General features: G+C 39.3%; 1 protein-coding gene across 1 annotated transcript; it reads right to left on the reverse strand.

Annotated features, from left to right (window-relative positions):
• On the reverse strand, positions 1 to 26,621 carry LOC116761796 (AN1-type zinc finger protein 6-like). The gene is given in 4 exon segments (XM_032648043.1): positions 1 to 458; positions 461 to 892; positions 19,349 to 19,520; positions 26,466 to 26,621. Coding segments are annotated over 4 exon segments (1,218 nt in total).
• Positions 26,622 to 26,658: the final 37 nt, after the last annotated feature.

The raw sequence follows: 26,658 nt of genomic DNA on the forward strand, positions 1-26,658 counted from the left end.
TCAAATCTTCTGCATCTTTTCACCAACAACTACTGGATTTTCTTTTCTGATTTTCTCAGCAGCATCAGCTTTGTAATTGTAAGAGCAATTGTGTAACACATCTGAGTAACGGCGTACACCACAGTAAACATTTCCACACCGGCATTCAAACCCAGTAAGTCCCACTTTCTTCCTGCACATGAAACAGCGATTCTTTTTTTGTTTTGGTTTTTCAAGAGATGTACTTTGCTCTTCAGATGACTGCTGTGCGGTTTCTGATCCTGAAGCTTGCAGGTCTTCTTTTGCAGGTATTGCTTTGTTCACAGATGTGCTGTCCACTTGGGAAGATGCTACAGATTCTGATAAGAGTGACTGATTGGGTACAGGGCTTGGCTGCATAGATGAAGATGTAGAGTCTAATGCCAACTGAGCTTCTGGGACACTGCCATCTGTGCCCTGAACTGGTAAAGACTCAGACTACTGACAGAAGGTGCAGGTGGGCTTATTCTACCGTTACTACTATTCTGTCTCTGAAGATGTTCTTTATAACATATTGAACACATGCCATTTGTACGAGGGTTTCCATAAAATCTGCAGCCAGTGGAACAAAGTATAGGCACTTGGCTCTGGTTAGTTTCTTGAGCTATGTTCCTCTGTTGCGCACTCTGATAAAAGTATAGGGGCTTTGGATTAGGGTTCCTGCTGCACTGAGGATGCTTTGTAGTTCTCTCTCTGTATAGCAGTCCCCACTTCCCTATGTCAGGTTGTCTTTCCTGCTGTTGCTTGGGCTGGCGGCGGCTCTCTCCGCCTGACGCGCTGCCCGCTGCCGCCGGTCTCCGCTGGTGAATGAGGACAGGTGAGGCCACCGAACTCCTGCTCGCTCGGGCCCGGCCGCCGCCTCCAGCCCCTCCGCCTGCTGTTTATTAAACTTTTCTGTTTGGTTGTTTGGCCTGTGCCGCGACCGCGGGGGAGAGCACCGGGAATGGCCGGCACCGGCGCTGACCTGATTATTGGGTTTTAAATGCTCAATTATTCTTCAAGGGTTACTTGTAAAATACACAGGATGACAGTATTAAACCTCAAAGGGTAGTTCATTAATTCTTCCAGAGTTTCAGATACTGGTCTTGGGACAAGATGTCTCGTCTCCAGGAGGTTACATGCAAGCTATAAAGCAAAGGAAAGGACTTACAGAGTAAGTTGAGGATGAGAACGATATTGTAGAATATATGCTCAAGTAGTTGTGAGAACTAAGGTAATGTTTATAGAGCTTTTAGCAAAATACTGGGCACATGTCAGGCACTCAGCCTCTGCTGGTTGCAATCCTTATTCTCTCAAAACAAGATCCAAATGGCGGATAGCTCAAAATGTTGCCACAGTCAAAGCCTGTAATACTATTCAGAGAATGTTATTCAGAAAGATGTTAAATCTCAGACTAAAAGCTTCACTGCTTCTGCCTTAATCAATAAGGCCTATTCATGACCTCATACTTGTTCCTCACGAATTATGGTAATTAAGTTGAAAACTGGGTCCCTTGGCCTGGTAGAGCTCGTTTGGCTACAGAGAAGGTTCTAGATGTTAGACTGAAGAACATGAGGGGCTGAGAGTTTTTAGAGAGGCTTGGGAGAGGGGAATGTGTTGAGCAAAAGAAAATCATGGGACCGTCATACAGAGAGGAGTAAGTCAGAAAGAGAAAAACAAATACCGTATGCTAACAGATATATATAGAATCAAAAAAAAAAAAAGGTTCTGAAGAACCTAGGGGCAGGGCAGGAATAAAGACGCAGATGTAGAGAATGGACTTGAGGACACGGGGAGGGGGAAGGGTAAGCTGGGACGAAGTGAGACAGTGGCATGCACATATATACACTACCAAATGTAAAACAGATGGCTAGCGGGAAGCAGCCGCATAGCACAGGGAGATCAGCTCCGTGCTTTGTGACCACCTTGAGGGGTGTGACAGGGAGGGTGGGAGGGAGATGCAAGAGGGAGGGGATATTGGGGTATATGTATATGTATAGCTGATTCACTTTGTTATAAAGCAGAAACTAACACAACACTGTAAAGCAATTATACTCCAATAAAGGAGAAAAGAAAAAAGGAAATCATGGAAAGAGTGTCCAGAAGCCGCATTTCGAGAACGGTACTTAGTTTAGTGTCCTTACCCAGAGCGGGTTACCTTCATCTGCCAGGACCACTGCCCGTGAGTGACAAAGTCCTGCTGGCCCTGGAAGTGTCAAAGGAGATTTCTTTGGCTACTGCTACCATATGAAAAAAAAAAAAAGCTTTCTTACTTGCGAAATTAAGCACGTTTGTCTAAATTTGCAACACCTGACTAGGCCCTTTCTGTAGGAGAGAAAGCCATTCTCTCCTTGGGTTTTTCCGCTTCTATAAGAGGAGATGCTAAGGAATGCAGAATGGGGGGTAAAAAATTCTAGTTGCCTCCTGCCATAGCTCGGGAGATTCATTATGTAGTAATGAAATGATCTCAAAGAGAGAGAAAACGATAAATCTAGGCCAAGATTTCAGTTTAAAGAAAAGGCAAGGGGTAGAGTAAGCGCTAGGTATATTTTCCAATGTAATGCTAATTGAAAACATTTCACTTATGTTCAGGGACATTCACCTTTCACTGAAAGGTCGTTCAATACCTTCAAAGAGAGTTTTCTTTAAAACGGCATGTACCCATACTTCTAGCCAGAGACTGAAGTTCTGTGGAGAGCTTTCTGCTGACAGCCTGTGTTGTTGAAAAGGCAGCTAGTGGCTACAGGTGTTGTGAAGGTAGATGAGCCCCAGCTGCTCAGGAGAGAAGTGGGGACATGGAATGCTCCTAGGCAACTGGAAGGGACTTGCAGCAGACGGTGGTTTGCCTCGGGGAAGAGCTTCCAGATCTAAGCAACACGCCGGTGGAAGGAAATGATGCAAGCTGTGAGCTGAGCATCCAGGCTTGGTAAGTACACTTAAATTGTATTTTAGAAGGGATGGTAGAGGAGGATTTGGGGAAAGATGACGATGGTGTGCTTTGGGATCAGATATCCTGTAATGCCTGAATCTGCCTCTCACTTGCTTGGGGCTTTTGAGCAAAGTGCCTGAGCGCTCTAAATCCCTTTCCTCACCCATATAACGGAGGTGGGATATGCCTGCCTCTAGTACGTGATAAATAAATGAAATAATACACAGAATGGGGTTATTGCTCTACGTGAGGAAGGAAGCCCTCACGGCTCCGAACTTAGTTTCAACTTTTCTCCCATCTCCAATATTGCAGGAATGAGAAGGCTAGCGCTAAATTTTCTTAATTCTTGAAATTTCATTCTGTTTATCATTTTCATTGACTGCATGTGTAGACTTGCGTGTTGCTCAAGGTGAAAACTGACACAGAAAACGCCATATTGAACGGAGACACCCACTGTTTTTTCTTGGGCTTAAAAGGGAGGTCAAAAAGAAAAAGTCGGGCTTCCCTGGTGGCGCAGTGGTTGAGAGCCCGCCTGCCAATGCAGGGGACACGGGTTCGTGCCCCCCGTTTGGGAGGATCCCACATGCCGCGGAGCGGCTGGGCCCGTGAGCCACGGCCGCTGGGCCTGCGCGTCTGGAGCCTGTGCTCCGCAACGGGAGAGGCCACAACAGTGAGAGGCCCGCGTACCGCAAAAAATAAATAAAAAGAAAAAGCCTTCTTTCCTTTACTCGTTCAGAAAAATTTCCCAAAATGGTCATATGTAAAGAATTTTAGGTTTCTGCATCCTTAAGTGTTCGATTTCAATTATTTTGCTTAAAACTAAATGGTATTTTCAAGAGAAAAACATGGCATCAAAAATATTTTCTCCCTCTTCTCAGATAGCATATTCCCATCTGAGTGTTTCCGTTGTTTTAAAGCCTTTCTATACAGATAATGGAAAAACTTCACTCTTAGATACCTTCACATTTTTATGAGTAAAACATGCGTGACATCCTGGAATACCTTCAGACTCATTCTTATTTATGACATGTTTTTGAGAATTTGAGTAAGACTCTAACATGAAAACAGAGTTTAATCATGACGTTGTGATTTTTTAAGGCGAAAAGTACCTTAATTAAACATATTGATCTGGATTTTTTTTTCTTGGACAAATGTGAGATCACTTGTCACTTAATAAAAGAGTAGTCACTTTTTCAACAGCAGAAAAATCCCAGGAAGCTTTTCAGCCACTAAACTTGAGATAGAAAACCTTTGAGTGCCTTTCTATCAGCATCTACTACAGATTCTTTTCTTGGCTCTTCCTTGAAAATCCTGTGTTTCCTAGGCTGAAATAGACCCTGTACACAGCTGTTTGTGATTTATAGCTGATCTTGGTGTTTTGAACTACCAGCAAGTCCCACAATTTTCTGTATTAGGACATCAGAGTTTACTCTCTAGATACTGCTGCCATGGCAGAGCATCGAGTATACACGGAAATAACTTATCCTGAGAATTATCTTTAAGTAAAGCTTCATAGAAGGTGGAGGAGTTTGTTTTCAGGTCTTCTTTCTGTATTAGAGGTTTTCAAACCAAAGTATCAGAATTGGGTTCCTGCCCAGCTGTCTTGAATCAGAGTCTTTCAGGATAAGGCAAGGAATCCACAGATTTTTGTCTAATGAGCTGATTAAAATGAGCCATCAGATTTGGTATCCAATGTTCTAAAGTACAAATGAGTAAAAAATATCTGAGGCAAGACAAAAACATTTCTTAATAAGACGATGTGTAAAGTAAAATCAGACATCATGATTAAGATCTATGAAAGAATGAATCTGATTAAAGCACAGCATTTTGGCCTTAAGAATTTATAAACTGTGAGATTTACATCAAAATGCTTTCTTAGTAGTATAAGAAGGATATTCCCTGTTGTCTGTGAAAGAAAAACAAATGTTAACAACAATTTAAATGTCCACAGAAGGAGACAAATTAAATACGATATGATAAATAGATGCTGTGGATTAGCATATGCTGTACTTAAAACGAAATCTGCAAGTAAAAAATATGCAAGACAGGTTGTTGCTTCATAACCTCCTCAGGAGCTTCCTGGGTGTAAAAGGAAACAGCCCCCGCTCCCAACCCCCAGTAAGCAGAGGGCGAGAGAGACCAAAGAAAAAGGCAGACCCTTCCAGATTGCTAGGTGGCAGGTTTAATAAGCAAGAGAGCTTACTTAGAAGAACGCTTGTCTTGTGTGGCTGCAAGACGAGTAGATCTCCATACTCACCAGCCAAAGGTGAAATGTTTATATAGAGCCCCTAACTGGGTTTAGTAACATACCCAGTCCTATTTCAAGGCTGTTTCCTTGGTGCAGTTTCTAGGAGCAAGGAACGCAAGCTGAACACACATCCCAAGGCAGTGGAGGTGGGATGGGAAGCCTCCAATGGCCTGGGTCCAGACTGTAGTTCAACTGGCGGTCGAGTCTTCTTGATGACCTCCTCGCACACAGGTTTTTGGGTGTTACAGGCAAATATAAGATGAAAAAATGAATGGTTCTAATTATGTGAAAATTTAAATGATGTTTTTCATTGTTATACGTTCATGTATAAAACCATAGGTCTGGAAGAGAAGGCACTAAGGCAGTAATAGTGGTTACTTATGGAATGAAGTGGCAGTATTGAGATTAGGAGTTGTGCTCAAAGATTTATTTAGCCTTATCCATGCTATTTCTGTTAAAATATTCACCTTAATTAAAGTAATGTATTGCATACTTTATAATTTGCTTAGGTGTATATAAAAAACAAAGTGGCGTAACTCTGTTGTAAAGTTACGGCAAACAAGCAATCCTCATGGGATATAACTATAAAGCATCTTATTTTTGTCTTATCACCTTGTTTTATGTTTTTTTCCACTTTTATTGAGATATAATTGATGTATAGTACTGTGTAAGTTAAAGGTGTACAGCATAACGGTTTGACTTACATATGTCATGAAATGATGCCTGCACGTTTTGTTAACATTCATTATCTCATATAGATAAAAAACAAATAAAAAATATTTTCTTTTTACAGTGAGAACTCAGGATTTTCTCTCTTAACAACATTCATATACATCAAATGGCGTTGTTAACTGTTGCCATCATGTTGTATATTCCAACTCAGGAAGGCAGGCTGGACAGCTTGTCCTTCATATAGTTCTGTATGGGAAACATGTTACCGAACTAAACTTGGGTCCATCTGCCCTCATGTGATAAAGCTAATCTACTAACACAGGGTTGTGGTGGAGGAAAGTGCAGCGTTTATTACAGGCGCCATACAAGGAGTCCAGGCAGCTCATGCTCTAAAAACCCAAAAGCCGCAGCAGATTTCAGGGAAGCATTTTTAAAGGCAAAATGAGGGAGGGAAGTCACAGGGTATGTGGTCAGCTCTGCACAAGTCTCTGATTGGTTGATGGTGAGGTAACAAGGGTGGTGTCACAGAGGTTAACATTATCAATCCTCAGTCTCCACTCTGGGGACTATGTGCTCATGGTCATCAAGCAGTTAACTTCTTCCATTTGGTGGGGGCATTGGCATCTGAGAAACAACTCAGGGACTGTGCATCAGATACAGTTATCTGTGTATTTCAGGGAGGAGCTAAAGATTCTGTGGTTGGCATATGGCTGATTTACTATTTAAATTCGTACCAGTTCTCCTGGCCCAACTGCTGTTTTTGTCACTACATGTTCACACCCTTTCAATCATTAATTCTTTTTTTTTTATAATTTTAGCATCTTTATTGGAGTATAATTGCTTTACAATGATGTGTTAGTTTCTGCTTTATAAAAAAGTGAATCAGCTATACATATACATATATCCCCATATCTCCTCCCTCTTGCATCTCCCTCCCACACTCCCTATCCCACCCCTCTAGGTGGTCACAAAGCACCGAGCTGACCTCCCTGTGCTATGCGGCTGCTTCCCACTAGCTATCTATTTTACATTTGGTAGTGTATATATGTCTACGCCACTCTCTTCGTCCCAGCTTACCCTTCCTACTCCCTGTGTCCTCAAGTCCATTCTCTACCTCTGCGTCTTTATTCCTGTCCTGACCCTAGGTTCTTCAGAACCTTTTTTTTTTTTTAGATTCCATATATATGTGTTAGCATACGGTATTTGTTTTTCTCTTTCTGACTTACTTCACTCTGTATGACAGACTCTAGGTCCATCCACCTCACTACAAATAACTCAATCTCATTTCTTTTTATGGCTGAGTAATATTCCATTGTATATATTGCCACATCTTCTTTATCCATTCATCTGTTGATGAACATTTAGGTTGCTTCCATGTCCTAGCTATTGTAAATAGAGCTGCAATGAACATTGTGGTACATGCTTCTTTTTGAATTATGGTTTTCTCAGGGTATATGCCCAATAGTGGGATTGCTGGGTTGTATGGTAGTTCTATTTTTAGTTTTTAAGGAACCTCCATACTGTTCTCCATAGTGGCTGTATCAATTTACATTCCCACCAACAGTACAAGAGGGTTCCCTTTTCTCCACCCTCTCCAGCATTTATTGTTTGTAGATTTTTTGATGATGGCCATTCTGACTGGTGTGAAGTGATACCTCATTGTAGTTTTGATTTGCATTTCTCTAATGATTAGTGATGTTGACCATCCTTTCATGTGTTTGTTGGCGATCTGTATATCTTCTTTGGAGAAATGTCTGTTTAGGCCTTTTGCCCATGTTTGGACTGGGTTTTTTGTTTTTTTGATATTGAGCTGCATGAGCTGCTTGTAAATTTTGGAGATTAATCCTTTGTCAATTGCTTCCATTTGCAAATATTTTCTCCCATTCTGAGGGTTGTCTTTTGGTCTTGTTTATAGTTTCCTTTGCTGTGTAAAAGCTTTTAAGTTCCATTAAGTCCCATTTGTTTATTTTTGTTTTCATTTCCATTTCTCTAGGATGTGGGTCAAAAAGGATCTTGCTGTGATTTACGTCATAGAGCGTTCTGCCTGTTTTCCTCTAAGTTTTATAGTGTCTGGCCTTACAGTTAGATCTTTAATCCATTTTGAGTTTACTTTTGTGTATGGTGTTAGGGAGTGTTCTAATTTCATTCTTTTACATGTAGGTGTCCAGTTTTCCCAGCATCACTTATTGAAGAGGCTGTCTTTTCTCCACTGTATATTTTTGCCTCCTTTATCAAAAATAAGGTGACCATATGTGCGTGGGTTTATCTCTGGGCTTTCTATCCTGTTCCATTGACCTATATTTCTGTTTTTGGGCCAGTACCATACTGTCTTGATTACTGTGGATTTGTAGTATAGTCTGAAGTCTGGGAGCCTGATTCCTCTAGCTCCATTTTTCTTTAAGTTTGCTTTTCAGTCATTAATTCTTCAGCCATGCTTTTGTGACTCAGGGGGCCTGGGAGACTACAGCTTTTCTACAAATAAGAGGCAAGCAGAGGACATAGTGGGAGGGCTCTGTCCTGGGAAGGCACCATAGGGTCCTACTCAGTCACACACATATCAATCCAGTGTGTCCTCAAAATACAGATGACACACAAAGTGATCTCCTTGAAGGCTCTCACACTGAAATAAAGAGGAAGAAATCATTCTCTTCCCAATTCAGGGAAATGTGTGTTTGTGATAATAAGACCCAAAAGCCTCATCAAAAATCTTTTAATAACTTTGTATGGAGTGTATTCTATATAAATATTGCGTTATTATGTATACCTGAAACGTATATTGTAAGTCTTCTATACTTCAGTAAAATTAAGTAAGTAATTAAAAAAAAATCTTTCTCTATTTCCTCACCCATAAATTTCTTATGCTTTTTTAGCATGAGCCAGGGGTTTGACTCATAAAACCTGTTTTGCCCCATGCTGGGGTTTTTAAATTATTAATTTAATTTTTTTTTTTTTTTTTTTTTTTTTTTTTGCGGTACACGGGCCTCTCACTGTTGTGGCCTCTCCCATTGTGGAGCACAGGCTCCAGACGCGCAGGCTCAGCGGCCATGGCTCACAGGCCCAGACGCTCTGCAGCATGTGGGATCCTCCCGGACCGGGGCACGAACCCATGTCCCCTGCATCGGCAGGCGGACTCTCAACCACTGCGCCACCAGGGAAGCCCCCTAATTTTTTTTTTTTTGAAGTACAGTTTGCAAGTCTCACTTGGGGGTTGAGCTCCACACTCAAAAATGTGGACTCTGGTGTCCTCAGGCCTCATCTCAGATTTCTGTTTCAGATTCAGTTACCATAGCGTTGTCTTCTCAGGGGTGGCCTGAGCGTGTTTTCTTTTATGGGCCCATAGGCATGGCAGTGGGTGAAATAACGCTAATCCATGCAAGAGTCTTAAGGGACAAAATGTCAGTACTTCGTTTTCCCCAGTCCTTAGAGCCAGCAAGTTGGACTTCAAATGTAGGTTTTCTTCGTTGATTCACATAGACAAATGCTTGAGGATATAAGTGGAAAGTTTACCTTTTCTAATCTTAAACCATTCTTGGAGCCAAATAAAACAGGACAAGGATGGGCTCAGAATTTGAATAATACAATAAAGCACAGGACTAATTTGCATACGTAGGTGAAGGACGGGGGCTACGAATGGAGGAGTTACTTAGGGAGAGATTGGGTGATTAATCAGAAGTGGTCAAAGGAGTTTCTGAAATGCTTGCTTGGGAGGAGGCCCTGAAATCAAATTAAGGTTACTAGCTAGAGCCTGAGGGAAAGCTGTATTTCGTAAAATCTTGGTGTTGTATATATATCTTTCTGTTTCATTTTTCTTTTTTCTAAAGAATATATATAAAATATAATATAATTGTGTAATATGTATGGTGTATGTACATCATGTATACATTATAAAATAGGCATATTCTTTATATTCCTTAACTTTTTAAAAAATATTTATTTGGTTGTTCTGGGTTTTAGTTGTGACAGGCAGGCTCCTTAGTTGTGGCTCCAGGGTTCCTTAGTTTCAGCTTGCCACCTCCTTAGTTGCAGCACATGGGCTCCTTAGTTGCGGCATGCATGTGGGATCTAGTTCACTGACCAGGGATCAAACCTGGGCCCCCTGCATTGGGAGCTCAATGTCCCATCCACTGAGCCACCGGGGAAGCCCCTATATTCCTTAACTTTTTAAACTTTAATCTCTAAAAATCTGGAATAATGTAAAACAAGCATACTTGAAAAAGAAAAGAGAATATTGAAAACTGAACATAGAAATTATAATGAAATTTAAACAAAGTTTTTAACTATGGGAGTGTATAATAATTAGTGTTATATGAATGTCAAAGCAGAGAAATGTATTTGACTATAGGGTAAGAAAGGAAATAAACTGTAAAAGTCTTAAATAAAAATAAATATTCCAGGAATGGAAATGCTTTTGTCAGGTATCTGTGTTTACAATAATGTGTTTATACTCCTAGCAATGTTAATTTGAAAAGATGCTTTAAATTTGAGTTGTCAGTGTAAAAATATCACTTGGTTTACGAGACAATCGACTGTCAAATACATTGCATAGATATGCTGGATGTTTTATAGCTTTGTCGTCTAGACACTAATTTTATCCTTAAGAATTATTGGAAATCAAATGTAGATAGTTTTCCTGAAAAGGGTAAACTTGTCTATTTATTGTGAGAATAGAAAAGTTGAAACCATCTGTCAGGCAGTGGCACTTAGGAATTAACTTCAGACAATCAAAGATGAAGTTTTGCATGAGAGCATGCATTAATCTGACAGCTTTATGTCTAAAATAAATAACAATATGATATGATTTGGTGGAGTGGGATAGGTTTGTAAATAGTCAAACATTAAGAAACTAAATTTTCTTGTTTTACGGTCATATGGGTTTTTCTGTTTCCTTCTGAAAACTTTTTTCAGTTATGCATCTATATACTAAGATGTGTATAATTAATTATTTATTTGAGGAATTGTGCTTTCAGTGTTTCCCTACTGTCTCATAAAAGCATCTGACACTGATTGGTTTTGCACTGTTTCATTTACTCAGAAGTTAGGTATATAGTTAACTCTTGAAAAGTGTTCTATAAATACCATCTATTAAAGAAGTTATCACAGCATATTTTTATCGTTGGTTTGCTGGTCTCTCCACTCAAAAGACAGTAACTGAGTCTAGGGCAGGGAATGTGTTTTATCTGTCTTTGTATCTCTGGCATAGAGGCATTCTGCTTGGTAATTGGTAGAAAATCAGTAAATCAAATAATTAATGAAATAAATTAATAAATGAGAGTTCTGGAGCCTTCTCTCCCATCTTGCAGTCAGATGTAATCCTCTCATTCCTGTTGCTTCCTATGCCAGTCTCTAATAACTGACACTTCTGCATGAATCATGGGAAGAGACACGAAATGTCTTTTCTCTTAATTAAGTGAACATTCCACAGTCTCTCCATTCTCCAGCAAGAGACAGAAGTTAAACCAAGATTCATAAATGATTAAGCACAGCAGTAAACTCTGCAGTGTTTTTTTTTCTGTAAGCCTAGCAGACGACTTGCTGAAATATTCTTATTTCTATGGCCTGTTGAGATAAGAGATTCAAGATTTCCTAATCTGCAAAATGAGAATAATGGTCATAGCATCTCAATAAAGTTGTTGAAATGATTAACATAGAATACACATAAAACACGGTACATAGTCTGGTATTGTTAGGAGTGCACTAAATATCGATAGTTGTCGTTTACTGAGACCTGACATTTTGATAGAGGAGTGCTTCAGATCAGGCTCCCGTTGAATTTGGGGACAGAAAGTCAGTAACGTAAACAAAATCATTCTGTTCTGAAGCTGTGTTGTGCTTTTTCAGCATAAACAAAGAAAGGGATTTTGAAATTTTATTACTATAATATTTTCCCTCCCTTGTCTCTACATTTAATCTCCATTTATAATTACGACATTTTCAAGAAATCCCTAATAAGGACTTGAGGCTTTAGTTATAAAGCATCTAGTGTTGTGTGCGTGTGCTTTACATATATTGTCATTATTTTATCCTTGGATCTGCAGAACTTTCATCTGTAACATGTGTCTCATTCAGTAATTAATGTCTGATTATCTATTGTAAACAAAAACTCAATCCGTCTAAGAAATGGAAAATTTTATTTGAGCAAAATTTGAGGATTATAACCCCAGAAGAGCATCTCAGAAAGCTCTGAGAACTGTTCCACCAGTTAGAAGTCAAGGCACAGTTATGTAAGATTTTTTGAGGTAGAGGGCTGTACATCAAATGATGTATTATTGACAGTTTACATAATCCAGATCTAAGTGTCAACCTGGTGGGTCACATGACCCCTTACAAGCTCAAGAAGGAATGTTGTCTCTTTAAGGAGTTGTCTTGATGCTGGAAGAACATTGTTCTTTATGGGTGACAAGGTATTCCTGCTGATGGGGGGAGGTTTGGTTGATGCTCAATGCAGATACAAGTGCACGGTAAGGGGGAGAGAGGAGGCCAAAGGGCAGAGAAGAATTTATGTTTACATTTTTCTTGTCTTGCCATAAAATAGAAATTTTATTTCACACTATTCTGAGTGGGCCTTCATCCTAGGCACTGGGATATAGCAGTTAGCAAGAAAAGCAATACCTGTGTTCTCATGGAGCCTCCATTTTGTAAGCAGTAATAGGCATTAGACAAGCGATCAAAAAATGAACTGAATAGCTACAGACCGAGAAGAAAATAAAGTGAGAGAACTAATAATGGCACTGGTAGGAAAGGGGGCCTTACAGAATGAGAAGTTAGGGGAAGGAGGAGATTTCAGCCAAGAGCTAAAGGATGAGCGTTTTCTCTCCGTAAACGGAGTTCAGACTGTTGTCGAACCCAAGTTTATGTGCCCGATTACACTGCAGCCAAAGAAAGCAAAACGCCGGAGTTTGAAGGGAAACGGTTTATTGCAAAGGCCAAGCAAGAAGGGCAGCTCATACTCAAAAAGGCCAAACTTCCCTATGGTTTTGGGGGAAAAGTTTTTATAGGCAAAATTTAGGGGGAGGACTGCAGGGCATGTGACCTTCCTGACTCGTTGGTGGGGAGGTAACAGGGTGGTGTTCCAGGAATCTAGTCATCAGCCTTCTGGTTCCACGCAGTCCAGGGTCCAGTGATTTTGCTCAGCCTGAAGTTACCAACCTCCACCTGGGTGGGGCGGGGACCTTAGTTCCTATAGAAGAGCTCATAGATCTGTACCAGATTATGTGTATCCCTTGAGGAGGAACGAGGACCCTGCTTTATCACTGCATTATTACTTCTTGACTGCTTCTCCTTTGCTTCTGTATTCCCTCCTTTCCCGAATTTGTGTCTGAATCTGCCCTTTGGCACTCAGGGGTGGTTTAGGAGGCTGAAGTCTTTTTCCTACAGATAAACAGGGGACATGGAGAGGCTTTTGTACCCAGGAGGACCCCGCAGTGCCCTGCTTGGTTTCAATCCCCCATTTTCTTTTATACCTCTCAATCTGGAGGGGGAAAGGTGTTGGACAAGAAAGGGAATAATGTTTTGGATAGACAGGTTTATCATAAACTGGGCAGAGGCACTCGGTTTTAGGGGGACTTGGTTTCACAAATATTATCTTTCCAAACAGAAATCATTAAGTCAAAGGCTTTGAGGCAAGAAGAGAGTCTGGAGAAGAGAAAATGGTATCAGATGAAGTGGAAAACATCTTGTTGACTTCTAGGTCATGATTAGAAAGTTGGATTTCATAGGCAGTAAAATGGGAAGCAATTTAATGTTTAAGCAGAAGAGTGGTATGATCTAAATAGTTTTTTTAAAAAATCAAACTGGCCACTGTGCATTAAATGGATTACAGTGGGGAGGCCAGTTTGGAGGTTAGTATGATTGTGACAATGAGAACGTCTGGTGCGTGGGCTGGAGTAGCAAAAGGAACGGTGATTGAGAAGAATGGGAACACTTGTGAGATTCTGGGGGCAAGATCAATATTAGTAGTAGTGGATTCAATAGGGGAGGATATGGGAAACTAGAAATAAAGGATGACTTCTTACTTTGTTTTTGTTTTGCTTTTGCTTGATCACCCGAAGTAAAACTCATAGGCCGTCTCATTTTAGATCTTTAAAAAAGTCTCTGCAGGAGAATACATGAGGACATTTTTCTTTTCATGTGTACTAGGTCCTCGCATTTATGCCACATGTTATAAATGTTGTTTTCTCTTTAGGTAGATTGTAGATCATTGTCAACAAAAGTCAAGAAATCCGTCCTACCCTTATGCCAAGTTCATACTTTTGGTCTGAAGTTTATTTCTACCAAATTAACACACCTGCAAAGCTTAACTTTGTAAATCGAGTTTATTTTGAAAGGTAGTGTTGAATTATTTTCCAAATAAAGCAGCTTAAAAAAATTCAGATGTGGTCCTGTATGCACAGTGCTCTGAGTATGGTAGGATTTTTTTTTTTAGCATACTAATGTTTATTTGGAGATGTATAAAAAATATGCAGTCGTACAAAACTTTAAAGATTTTTCAGATCCCTGCTAAGTTTTTTTTAGACCCTTTTTTTCTAGAAAACAATAGGTTTGATCAAATTTATCCTAATATTTCAATAGCTAAGATACCACTCACAGAAATATTTTAGACATTTGAAATCACAGAATGAGTAAAATGGGAGGAAGAGCTTTATATGCCTACGACTATCTCTGTCGATAGGGGAGTTGGTTCTCCAATTTTTAGCAAAAAGTCTACACTGGCAAATTGTTGAACCACCATTAATATAAAAAATTTGGTCAATCCTCGACATCTTTAATGCATACTTGATAAGAAATATATCCATAACATTGATATTTTAGCAATAGTTTTATCTGATGGTGTATAGAAAGGAGGCCAAGATTATATTGTACTACATTCAGTTTTAACTTTACTGAATACCACAAAATTTCCCCAGCCAGCATTACAATAGAAGTCAGCTTGTTGCCCTTTTACTTCTGTATAACACAATATCAAAAACATTTTATCTGCCAATATGTGATTCTGGTGACCTTTGACATTTTTGAGCATATATTCTCAAGCATCGTTAGAGGTTTCATGCCAAACCAATAACACACTTCTCTGTGGTTTTCATATGCCTCCTATATCATAATGATCGATAAAATGTACTGCCATGGTTCTTTTTGCTGCCATACCTCATTATTTCTCTTTTCACTCAATCTCCACATGCTTTTAATAGTTCCTGAGTAGCTTTTGTTTTTTCATTTAATGAAGAGTAACTTAATGTGCCATTTTCTCTTTATAAAATAACACTCTCTCTCTGATGGGATTCTATCCATGGGGACCAGTTGTATTCAAGATGCCTTTCATTTGACCTAAGACAGTGTTTAACTCATCATTTGACAGTTGTGTGCCTTTAAAAATTAAAAGTCTGTGTGAGGTCTCCAATTTGTATGAGTTTGCACGAGGTTATAGAATTCACGTAAATGCTGTCTGGCTTAGGGGACTAGGAACGAGCGTTGGATCCTAAAAAGTGATCTAAAACAAGCCTCAGCGAACAGGACCATTAGGTGAAATCTGGCCCACAGCTTGTTTTTGTAAATAAAGTTTTACTGGAACACATCCATTCCAGTGCGTTTACTTATTGCCTTTGGAGGCTTTCATACTACAATGGCAGAGTTGAGAAGTTGCAGCAAAGACCACGTGGCCCTCAAAGTTGAAAATGTCATCTGGCCCTTTACAGAAAAGAAAGATTGCTGATTCCTGATCTAATAAAATTAAGCCTGTTTCTTTTGGAAGCTATGCAAACCAGAAGGTTAAGTTTTGATTTCACACCTGAAGATAACATCACACATATTACAAATAGGGATTCACTTGGCCAAATTCTTCCTTTTTTATTTTTACCGTACACTAGGAAGGTTTTCAGAAATTATGGTAGGTCATTTAAACAGGTGTTTCTGAAGTTAATAACTAAGGGCTTTCCAAAATCTGTGCACATAAAATAAATCTTATATAATATTTAAAGTGTATATAACTTGGTGTTTTTGAGGATACATCCTGTACTTCGAGTTTATTAATATTTACAATCATAGATCACTTAATTGTTGAAATATAACTAGTGTCTATCTCTTTTTTTAAAAAAAGAAAGCAACGTTTATTTGAATTTTAACTCATTTGCTCAACAGAATTTGACCACCTTGTGTAAGCTAGGTGCCACTCTAGGTGCTGGGAAACACATCCAGTGAACAAAGCAAAAAAAAAAAAAAAAAAAAATTCCTGCCCTTGTGGAGTTTACACGCCTGCGAGATTTTATGACAGGAAGTACAATGATTAAGCCTAATACTGCTTTTGTTCTTTTAAAATCCCGAGACTTGGCTACATCAGAGTATTTTTTTCTTGGTGTTCTAGTAAAAGAGCATTGTGTTGATTAGAGAAATACCTTGATCCCAAATAATGGATCCACCTTTGTTTAAGATATTGATATTTAACCTTTATTCATCTCAGACACTTTAAGGATCTTTTGAGAGCAGTGGTCCTTTCCCCAGGAGGGAACAATCCATTTAGTCCTTTAAATCATAATTTTATACATAATTTCCAAAAGCACAAGGACCATCTCTAGTCCATCCACAGAGCTAAAAGCTATTAACCTAGACCAGCTATTAGATAAGTTCATAGGATTAAGGATAATGTGCTATTAGATATTTATAGAACTATTTTAAATATAGAAATCTATTATACATTTTATTCATTCAGTGATTGATTTACTCCACACATGTTTTACTAAATACTAATGCTCTTAGGTGCCAGACACTGTGCCAGGCAACACTGTTATTCTCAAAACATTTTTTTATATGATTGGTTTTATGACATAACCTGTATGTTAAGTAATCAATGGAGCACCGTGACTGAACCAACTTTTTTTTTTTTTTGGCTGCGTTTGGTCTTTGTTGCTGCACTCAGGCTTTCTCTAGTTGTGGCGAGCAGGGGCTACTACTGTTCCTTGCGGTGTGTGGGCTTCTCATTGCGGTGGCTTCTCTTGTTGTGGAGCACAGGCTCTAGGCATGCGGGCTTCAGTAGTTGTGGCTCGCGGGCTCTAGAGCGCAGGCTCAGTAGCTGTGGCTCACGGGCTTAGTTGCTCTGTGGCATGCGGGATCTTCCCGGACCAGGGCTCGAACCTTTGTCCCCTGCGTTGGCAGGTGGATTCTTAACCACTGCACCACCAGGGAAGTCCCTGAGCCAAATTTTATATAAAGTTTACAAGCAAACATTTGTGCATTTACTAAGCATCACCCCTTCTAGTTTCTATCAGGACTTAACTAAACAAGAGGAAATTTGCTTCTTATATTTATCAGGACTGAAACAAGAGGATTTGGCTATGTAATTGTTAGAAACCTATATTTCATACAAAATAAGTAGAAATAAAAATAAACTGTGGCGTTACTTTTGTTGCATTCCAATGTGTTTCCTTTGTGGAGTGCAAGATTATACATAAGACGAAAAGAAGCAGCTTCACTCACTGAATTCCAAAAGACAAGTCGTTGAACCCCTTGTATGTCTGTCAAGTATCTGTAATAACTTGAAACACCGTATTAAATATTGCATATTTTAATTAACATAGTTTAATTTTTCCAAGTGGCATTGGTAAGTTTTAATGTAATAAGCATTACCAACTTTAGATCAGGTCTTGTGAGAGCAGGTGACACCAGAATTATAAGTAGAGAGTTGTCTGCTGTGAAATTATGCATTGATTTAAAATCAACACACTCAAGGATCTTATGGTTACAAATGAGATTTTAGTCCCAGAACAGCCTCTTTGTGACTTAATCTTTACGTACATGTATTATTCTTATCCATTAAGTGCTATAGGAAATACAAAACTTTCCTTTTGAGGTTGCTAACTTCTTGCAACTGTAGTCCAGAGAGATTGTCACTTACCGAGTGATACAGTTTTTTAGTATAGAAACTAGCATAGAATGCAAGTCTCCGTGTGAGCCTGTCAATAAATCATTATCGCTTAAAATATAGAAAGAAAATTATTGAGCTTCAATAAAAAGAAGATCCATTAACAAGGGGAAGATTAAGATATGTTAAATTTCTTCTTTAAATTTAGTTATGAGATAATCCATGTCATCTATAATAGTTTTTCCCCAGATGAATTTCAGCAGGGCATATCATTGAACTCTAAAGTTTAAATAACTGAATGGATAATGAAAAACTTACCTATGGTTCCATTTCTAGTAATGTATTAGCAGATAAGGATCTAGCACCAATCTTTCTTCTGAAAACAGTAAACAAAATGGAAAAGAAAAGAGATGCATATGTAGTGTAACAAGAAAGTAAAGAAATTCGGGCTTACCTGGTGGCACAGTGGTTGAGAGTCCGTCTGCCGATGCAGGGGACATGGGTTCGTGCCCCGGTCCGCGAAGATGCCACATGCCGCGGGGCGGCTGGGCCCGTGAGCCATGGCCGCTGAGCCTGCGCGTCCGGAGCCTGTGCTCCACAACGGGGAGAGGCCACAACAGTGAGAGGCCCGCGTACCGCAAAAAAAAAAAAGAAAGTAAAGAATTTAGAGTAATAGCTAAATGAAGCCAAGAGCCTGAGAATAATTGGAACACTGCAGCCCGCTTTCACCTTGAGGGCACGTGGGAATCTCAGTTTTACCGAGTATCATTTCTTGGTATTTCACAGGACTGGGGAAGGTGCTACTATGGAAGGAAAAAAAAAAAAAAAAAGTCCTAAGGCTGAGCCAAAATGAGAAAAGCAAAGCAGCGATCCTCTTTTCTTATGCTGGAACTCAAAAGTGCTATACTCTCCATCTAAAGGTGAATTAGAAAGAACTGTGAATTCACGTGAAAATAGGGAAATTGCCTATAACCAGAAGCTGATATTTGAACAAGTCTGTGACATAAATTCATACTATGTGGTCAGTCCCAAAACACTTCAAGCCAGAAATTTAGATATGTGTTTCTCATGTAGGAGTACATTTAAGACCTGTGGCAGGACCAGATGACAAAATCCTCCCAGGAGCTACCCACCTGCGTCTCATGGCTCAAAGAAGTCTTGTATGTAATTTTACAAACAAAATGAGCAGAAAGCAGTTAAAAATCGATAAACACATAAGGAAATAAGGCACCATGAGTGAAAGCCGGTAGAAGTAAGAGAAACAACAATTAAACTCACCTTTCTTAAAAAGTGTGTCAGTTTTCATCTTGGGATAAAAGTCATAACTCATTACCTTAGAAAACACTTGATTATCTTATAGCCATAAACATTTCTTCACTATTTTTTCCTTAGAATATGCAATGCTACTGTATACTGATAAGGTAGTATTTATTGTAACATACTTATGGAAGGTTGGGAATGGTGCCACATCAGAGAGGCTACCATATCTGGGGGACTACTTTTCTTTCTTTTTAGGGAAGAAGTAAAAAGGCCAAAAACACGGGCTCAAAATCAGACTGAGATCTTTTACCGTGTACTACGTTTGCTCAAGGTCCCAACTAGCAGTGTATTTAAATTTGAACCTTTATGCTGTTCATTTACGAAACAGTCTTACAGTAGCCATACTCCCGATACCCATAATGAGTTGCCGTGAGAACTGAGACAAAACGTGTGGGCAGTGTATCACAGTTCAGCACATTAATTCGTTGGTTCTTGTTAACTGTATTATCCGTTCCTCCTTTTCCTGGGCCACTCCCATGAGACAGAGTAACTTGCTCTCCTGTACCCTACAGAGGAGAAGATCGCCTGTCCCCACCTTTATCAGGTTTAAGGCTCCTCAGTTTCCAGGTGGGTGAATTGGGCCTTTAATCCAGTCTCTGTTACATAATTACTCACTAGGTCTCAGGAAAATCTGAGGACTCATCTGAGACTCACCTGTCAGCTAGCAGTATAGTTTCACTGACTCGAGGAATCAGATATTAGAGCTGTTCAAGTGTTTCTTCATGACCCTCTCATAAAAGGGATTCAGTGGCACCTGCTTAGTGTCTGTGGCATTTTGGTTTCTGCATTCTCTGACAATGAGAACCCCGCTTTCGTGGCCTTTGAAGTATTTACGTATTTGCTCACTCTGTGTGTGTAACTGAGGCAGAATTGCCACCATCACCTGCTAAAACCCCACCACCTCTCCTTTCCCTGTCCACGTCCCTGTGCCTTGTACTGAGCGCTGTGCCCCCAAACACCACCTCACTGCATTCGCCCCCTGCGCAGATGCCTTCGTCACCCAGAATAGGCCCAGCCAAGCCGCTTTCCCATGTGGATGACAACTTCACTCTGCTCGGGTTCAGACACCCCTGTGATAGACCATCTTCTGGATGCCCTCTGAACCCCTCCTGGGCTGTAACTCCCCACACTAGGTAGCCCTCCCTACCCTGCTAGGACTCCAACACACTAGGCCAGGCTTCCTCCTCCAGCCCATCCCAGACTTGCTCATGAAGACCACACCTTATCTCTGATATCTGGTCTCTGGTCACCCTTGTACCTCCCGTCCCCTGAACCCCTCCTGGACACTTAACCTTGCTCGCTTCCGTCTAATGACTTCAGGCCCGAACTGTCTGAGGAGGGAATACCATGCTAAATTTAGTCATAAGGAGAGTTAGGCTTATCAGCTCCTCTTGGGAACAAAATAAAAGGGCCTTGGTGTCTTGAATTCTAGAATATACCATCTTCTACTTGCTTAAGTCTCCCAAGTATTGTCCACGTGTTGAAGTCTCCTTTGTCTCTGAGGATGTTAGTATAAGGCAGAATTTACAAAAGTGAATACAAGATAATACACAGAGTTCATTTCCACAAATACACGTATATACCGCTCTCAAAGAATCCCAGATTTTTGAAAATTAATTTACATTTCCATGATGTATACAATTTCTTATTAGAAAGAACTGCAGGATAGAATTACAAGGTTGACTTAACAGGAACTGATATTTGAGATTTGCTAGCGGATTTATCTGAGAAATGGTTTATCTCATAACACTTTTCACTTTGTCAGACACCCTAAGATCTAAAGATTATGTGAATAATAAACACCTTGCTCACCATGTCCCTAGAATAAGCTTTTGAAGATGAAGCTCTTTAGAACTTAACTGGACAGTATTCTCCTGGGTGCTATAAGGAAGGACTTTTAAGGCATTTCAATATGCTTGTTTTGGGACATAAAGATCATGACTGAGTGAAGGAGGGTGACTCCCAAGAAGAAGCTGAAATCACTGTGTGTCAGGTAAAATGAACAATGCCCTTTAGGCGTATTTCTGGTGTTTTACATAATACAGAAAAAGTCAAACCATTCTTAACATGTCCTCCTAAGGTGAGAAGCAAATATAAGTAAAAATATTGTCTTCTCCCTCTCCCAACTTCTTCTGAGAACATTTTAAACTCGGCTATATTTCTATGAAATTTTCATTTGTAGCTAAGGCTGTTCAGTCCAGATATAGGAACTGTCAATATCCAGGATTTTAGTGAATTACACACTTCATCTCCTGGGTAGAAGAGAAACCATTTGCAAACCCTGTTCATTACATTACATAATTCCACATGAAATACCTAGAATAATTCTCTTTTTATTACTCAGAGCTCATTAAGGAAGACAGGTGCATTAAAACAATACACATACAGTGAGTGGTATGGTTTTCACCTTAAAATAAGTAGACACGTACTTGAAACCTTTTATACCATTGGTTTGGCATCCCCATTGGCTCACAAATATAAGTTAGGCTGTTAATCAGTTTCACTCACGTACAAAAAAACCCCCCCAAAACTCTATTTGAATATTTCCTGACTTTTTTTGGAAACATAATTCCAGTGCTTTAATGTAAGTTTTCAGCAGCTTTGCTATATTTTATTTTGGCTCAAAAGAAGAAGATGGAGATTTTTCACATTCTCATATAAATATGATATCATAAGAAACAGTCCATAGGATTTATTAGAACTGCATAGGTGATACCTTTTCTAAATAATTTACAGTTGAAAAATGAACTGAATATCTGGGAGAACTGATCATTTTTAAAGACATTTCACTGCAAGTAGACAAGTGGCTATAATTCTCAGTAGTTGCATTTAGTCTGAGAAGATGATTCTGTCTTTGAAGACTCAGCTACATATGTCTCGAAACGCCAAAGATCATGCATGAAAGCTTTTTTGAGGGTGGTCTCTCAGATATTGGTATTTAATTCAAATCTTTAATTGAGACATATGATGCCACGAATATTGCGAAATCTTACACAGATAAGAGTAATTCAGAAAATATCACTTTTTGTTGTCAAGAGCTCAGGTTGGAGATCACGTACCCTAAGATTCAAGTCTTAGAAATGCTACTTACCAGCTGGATGACCCTTGGGCTTTTGACTTGAGCATAAACTAACCTTCAACTTGTTTGACTGTAATTAACAAACAAACAGTATATTTATATGTTTATAATATAAAAGTAATATATATATATATATCTATTTATAGACACAGGTAGATAAATATAGCCTGGACATAAACGTAGATAGAGATACATAAATATAGATATATCTTGCCTCTTAAAAGTGGTTAAGTTGTAATGCACTGTAAAGAATTTACCATAATGGGTAGAAAATATAAAGCAATTTCTCAAAGTGTAGGTCTTATAAGTGATGAGGCAGAAGGCAGAGTGAGTTTGCCCAATCAGGGATTAAAATAGAAGGAAAATGATCCTCTGTGTTAAAGAAACATGTTTTACTAATCACAGCCAATTTAGCAATTTATATTAAGATACTCTCTTTCAAATGTGACTTTGGTATGAAACTGTACTGTCCTTCAGTGGAGGGAGAGAATATCTCCCAGGCTGGCACAGGGAAAAGCAAGGTGTATATACAAGTTGAAAAGATGTAATGATTTTCTTTGTATAGTAAGGATACCTTTTGGTGCCGAGGTAATATTCTGAGAATTTTGCTTATTGCTTCACGCTAAAAGGAAAGGTAGATTTCATAGATAGAACTCACTGGCTCTGCTGATGACATCTGAGCACATTGGTGCAGGAATTGTTACAGAGCTGATTGTTGCTAGAATCAATACTATTTACCATAGGGTTTAATCCCATAGAAATCATTAACTAGGGTGCCAAGCAATTAGAGTGAAAAAGTAAAATATATAAAGAAGTTTCCAGAGCAAGACAGAGCTACTGTTTGCTTTGATTATTGATCCCTTTGAGCTTAACCTCCTCATCCAGCCTCCAGTCAGTCAGTCATCTGAGCAGAGCCAAATGGGAATCCTTTATGTTTATTTCTTTTGGTTTCAAGATGTAAGCCAAGTCAACCATACAGTCAAGTATGCTATTATGTGGACACTCATGGATTGGAACCGGAAAACCATTAAAAAAATAAAGAAAGCAGTTCCTAGGCTAGCTCAAAGTCCTTCTCTGGGGATTCATGATCTCTTTGGTTCTGCCTCCCAGGCCTCTGAATCCAAAGCCTAAACTCTCCCCTATGCCGTACTGCTTCTACAGATGTTAATGACCAACGTGATTAAGTGTAATTTTTCTGAACGCCAGACTGCAATAGTGAGATCCACATACCTGTGCCCTCTCCTTGTGCATGCTGATAGGCATCGAGAAAAGCTGAAGGTGAACTGTTGATCTCCCCAGTCTCTGAACGTGGAGGAAGTGCCACCACCACTCATGTCCTTATAATACCCTCTACTTCCATACCACGTATTCACTTCACCTCCAAATAATCTTGATTATTTTACTTTCTGAATGTATATCAAATCTGTCTGTGTTTTTCCATGTTCACTACCATTATTTTATGTCAAGCCACCATCATGTCTGGCATGAAGTATTAATAAGTACAAGGGTTGGTTGTTTCTCCCTGTTTTTCTTCTCCAATCTGGTCTCCACACTGTGGCCCAAGAGATCTCTTTAAAAATGGAATGTGCTCATGACACATCTAATTTGTAAGTCTTAAATTACAAATTTTCTTAAATTTTCAACAAGGTCACAAATACTGTAGCCTTTTTGTTCTTCCCCCACCTCGCCCACCCTGGCCACGTAGCACCTTCTTTCTCTGCTACACAAAGTAGTTTCTCAAGTTAAGGCCTTCGCATGCTCTTCTTCTTGCCATATTATTCCCTAGTTCAAATCTGACCCACTCATATCTCCTCTCCTGGAAGCCTGTAATTTCCCTCATATTACATGTGTCATGAGGACAGGAGTTACATTTTGTTCATCTGTAGCCCTGGTACCCAGCCTAGTACCTGGTACAGGTGCTTAATGACTTGAGTGAAGGAGAGAGAAAGAAAAGAGAAGATGATAGATATTTTTAGACCATTCGCTTCACATTTAGGGAGCTTTTTATGAGGGACACGATTTGTTTCTCAAAGGACCAAATGGAGAAAAGCGAGTAAATTTAAACTGGAGTAATTTACACATGAAGAATTTAGCCAACAGAGACAGGAGGAAAATCTGTTGAAGATTTGACTAAGACATTGCCCTGGATATCTGTATTAGTGCTGCTTTAGAACATCTTGAAACCCAATGATTGTATAAAAACATATGGTGATGATAAATTCTTATGCATTCATTATTATGTCATATAGTTATGTATGAGACAACTTTCAAATTATTGTTGACATTTTCATCTCGTTGAATCGTTGAGATGGCCGTGTCCCGAATCTAAGATTCCTCATCCGCTGTCAACACTGCAGCTCTCTAAAGGTACAGAGAATGCCCTGGAATTAGGTGCACTCCTATTAATGGTGGAGTCTCCCTCTTAGATTCCTTTCTGATCTTTGACACAGTTGGACAAGTCTGGATGATTTGAGAGCCTCAAGAATTCACAGAAACTTGGAATAATTTTTCCATGGTAAAAAGCCATCATTACTGGAATGAGTATAAACAAGCTTGTCAACTCTTTTCTTTAATCAAAAAGAATCCTTAGTAGGTCTCTCTCCCATTTCCCCTCCTCTCTCCTGATAAGGTGGGGTGTGACTGGACAAAGGAGAAGTTCTGGTTCCTAATGTGTTTTGCTTTCTGCAACCAAAGGCGATGATCAGTTGGAAAGGTTTGGGAGGTCCCCTGCTAGGCCAGTTATTAACGTCTGATTGCTAAGTTCATGGGTGGGTTGAAAGGAATAGTGTGGGTGGCGAAGGGGAGGATTTACTTGTTTCAATGGAGTGACTACCTGTACAAAAGTGTTTTTATATTTTGACAACCAGTATAGATAGTGTTACCAGCAAAATATCACTTCTGGCCCAGGCCATCCCTAGTAATTATTTGATATAAAACATTGTATTGGTAAAACTACTGATATATGTTTGGGAAATTTTAGCTAAAAAACTTTTTTTTTCCTAGTGATAAATGGATAGTATCCTTTAGCTCAAGGGTTCTCAAAGCATCACCTTGGAACTCTTGGAATGTGTTAGAAATGCAAATTTTCCTTTTCCAACTCTGACAGACTTGGGCGGGGCCCAGCAATTTGTGTGTTGTTTTTTTTTTTAACATCTTTTTTGGGGTATAATTGCTTTACAATGGTGTGTTAGTTTCTGCTTTATAACAAAGTGAATCAGTTATACACATACACATGTTCCTGTATCTCTTCCCTCTTGTGTCTCCCTCCCTCCCACCCTTCCTCTGGATGAGTTAAAACACCCTCAGGGTTTGAGAATCACTGTGTGAGGTCGTTAACACAGCCCACACTGTCAGAATATGGTCGTCTCTGGCCATTTTAAGCAGCTTGGTTGAGAACCTGTGTTAATGCAGACAGGTGTTTGTGAGATGCCCAGCTTCTGGGCAATGAGAGTGCTCAGTCACTAGCTAAGAGACTTATTCTTGAGCATCTATCTCTCGCAGGCAATTCAAATGCAGGTCTCCAGCAAATTACAAATTGCTATATGTCATAGACATTCATAGTTACTGCCAGTTGTCAAAATCATAAAATTTAAACCTGTGAATGTCTGTGGTCTACTGTATTGACTGTAAAAGTGTTAAATTTAGAATGGTGAAAATGGATTTTTAAAGGTGTAATAATTAATGGGATCTGGGATTACATTCATATTGAATTTTTTTAAGTAGGTAAAATGGTACTGCTGTATTTAAACGCACTTTAGAAATCAGATGATTATTCTACCTGGGAAGGACATATCTATTAAAGAAAAAAAAAAAAAAACAGAAAAACCTCAGGGGCATTATATTGCCCTGAAAAAGTGCTTACTTGAAAAATTATACTTAGAGGGTAAAGATTAGATTCCAAATCCTTTTCAAAGAAAAAAATATCGTTTTCCAGGTCACTTTTGAATTCATTGAGAGTTCAGTCATCTCCCTATTCAGTAAGGGGTCCACGAGTCAAACCACCACATGAAGCAGAGAAACGTTCAGAGTATTTGGTGGAGATCCTTGCTCAAGCTCAAACCTTGTTTTGACATATTCTTATTACATATTCATTTCTCTTCTTGAAAGGTATATTCTAATTATATTTCGTCCACTCTTTAGTTTGTGCATAGAAGTTATAGTTTAGCAATAGAGATAGAAAGTTCAAGGCTAGATATCCAAACCTTTAATGGTTCGCAAAAAACAAACATTGACAAAGTACTGGATAAATATTCTCATCTCAAGGTATTAATCGCAGTTCCAAGTACACAATGGGTGTGAGAACTGTTGAGTATTTATTTAAAGAGCCTTTGTTCCTTTACGTGATTTTCTTTTCAATTATAAATATGTTCACCTCCACTGCTTTACGGTGAGGTGAATTTCTCTCTCCATGCTTCTGTCCACACAATGCCTTCTGAAGGGGAACAGAGGGCACTGCCTTCTCCACTTGTGCACAGATTCCATCTTTGCTTGTAACTGAAGTCTCGATTCCAGTCCTGACTGTAGCCATTGCTGCATTCAGCCTAGGGCATTGGCTCTGTCTCCTG

Source organism: Phocoena sinus, chromosome 11 (assembly GCF_008692025.1).
Source record: "Phocoena sinus isolate mPhoSin1 chromosome 11, mPhoSin1.pri, whole genome shotgun sequence".
NCBI classification, from domain to species: Eukaryota; Metazoa; Chordata; class Mammalia; order Artiodactyla; family Phocoenidae; genus Phocoena; species Phocoena sinus.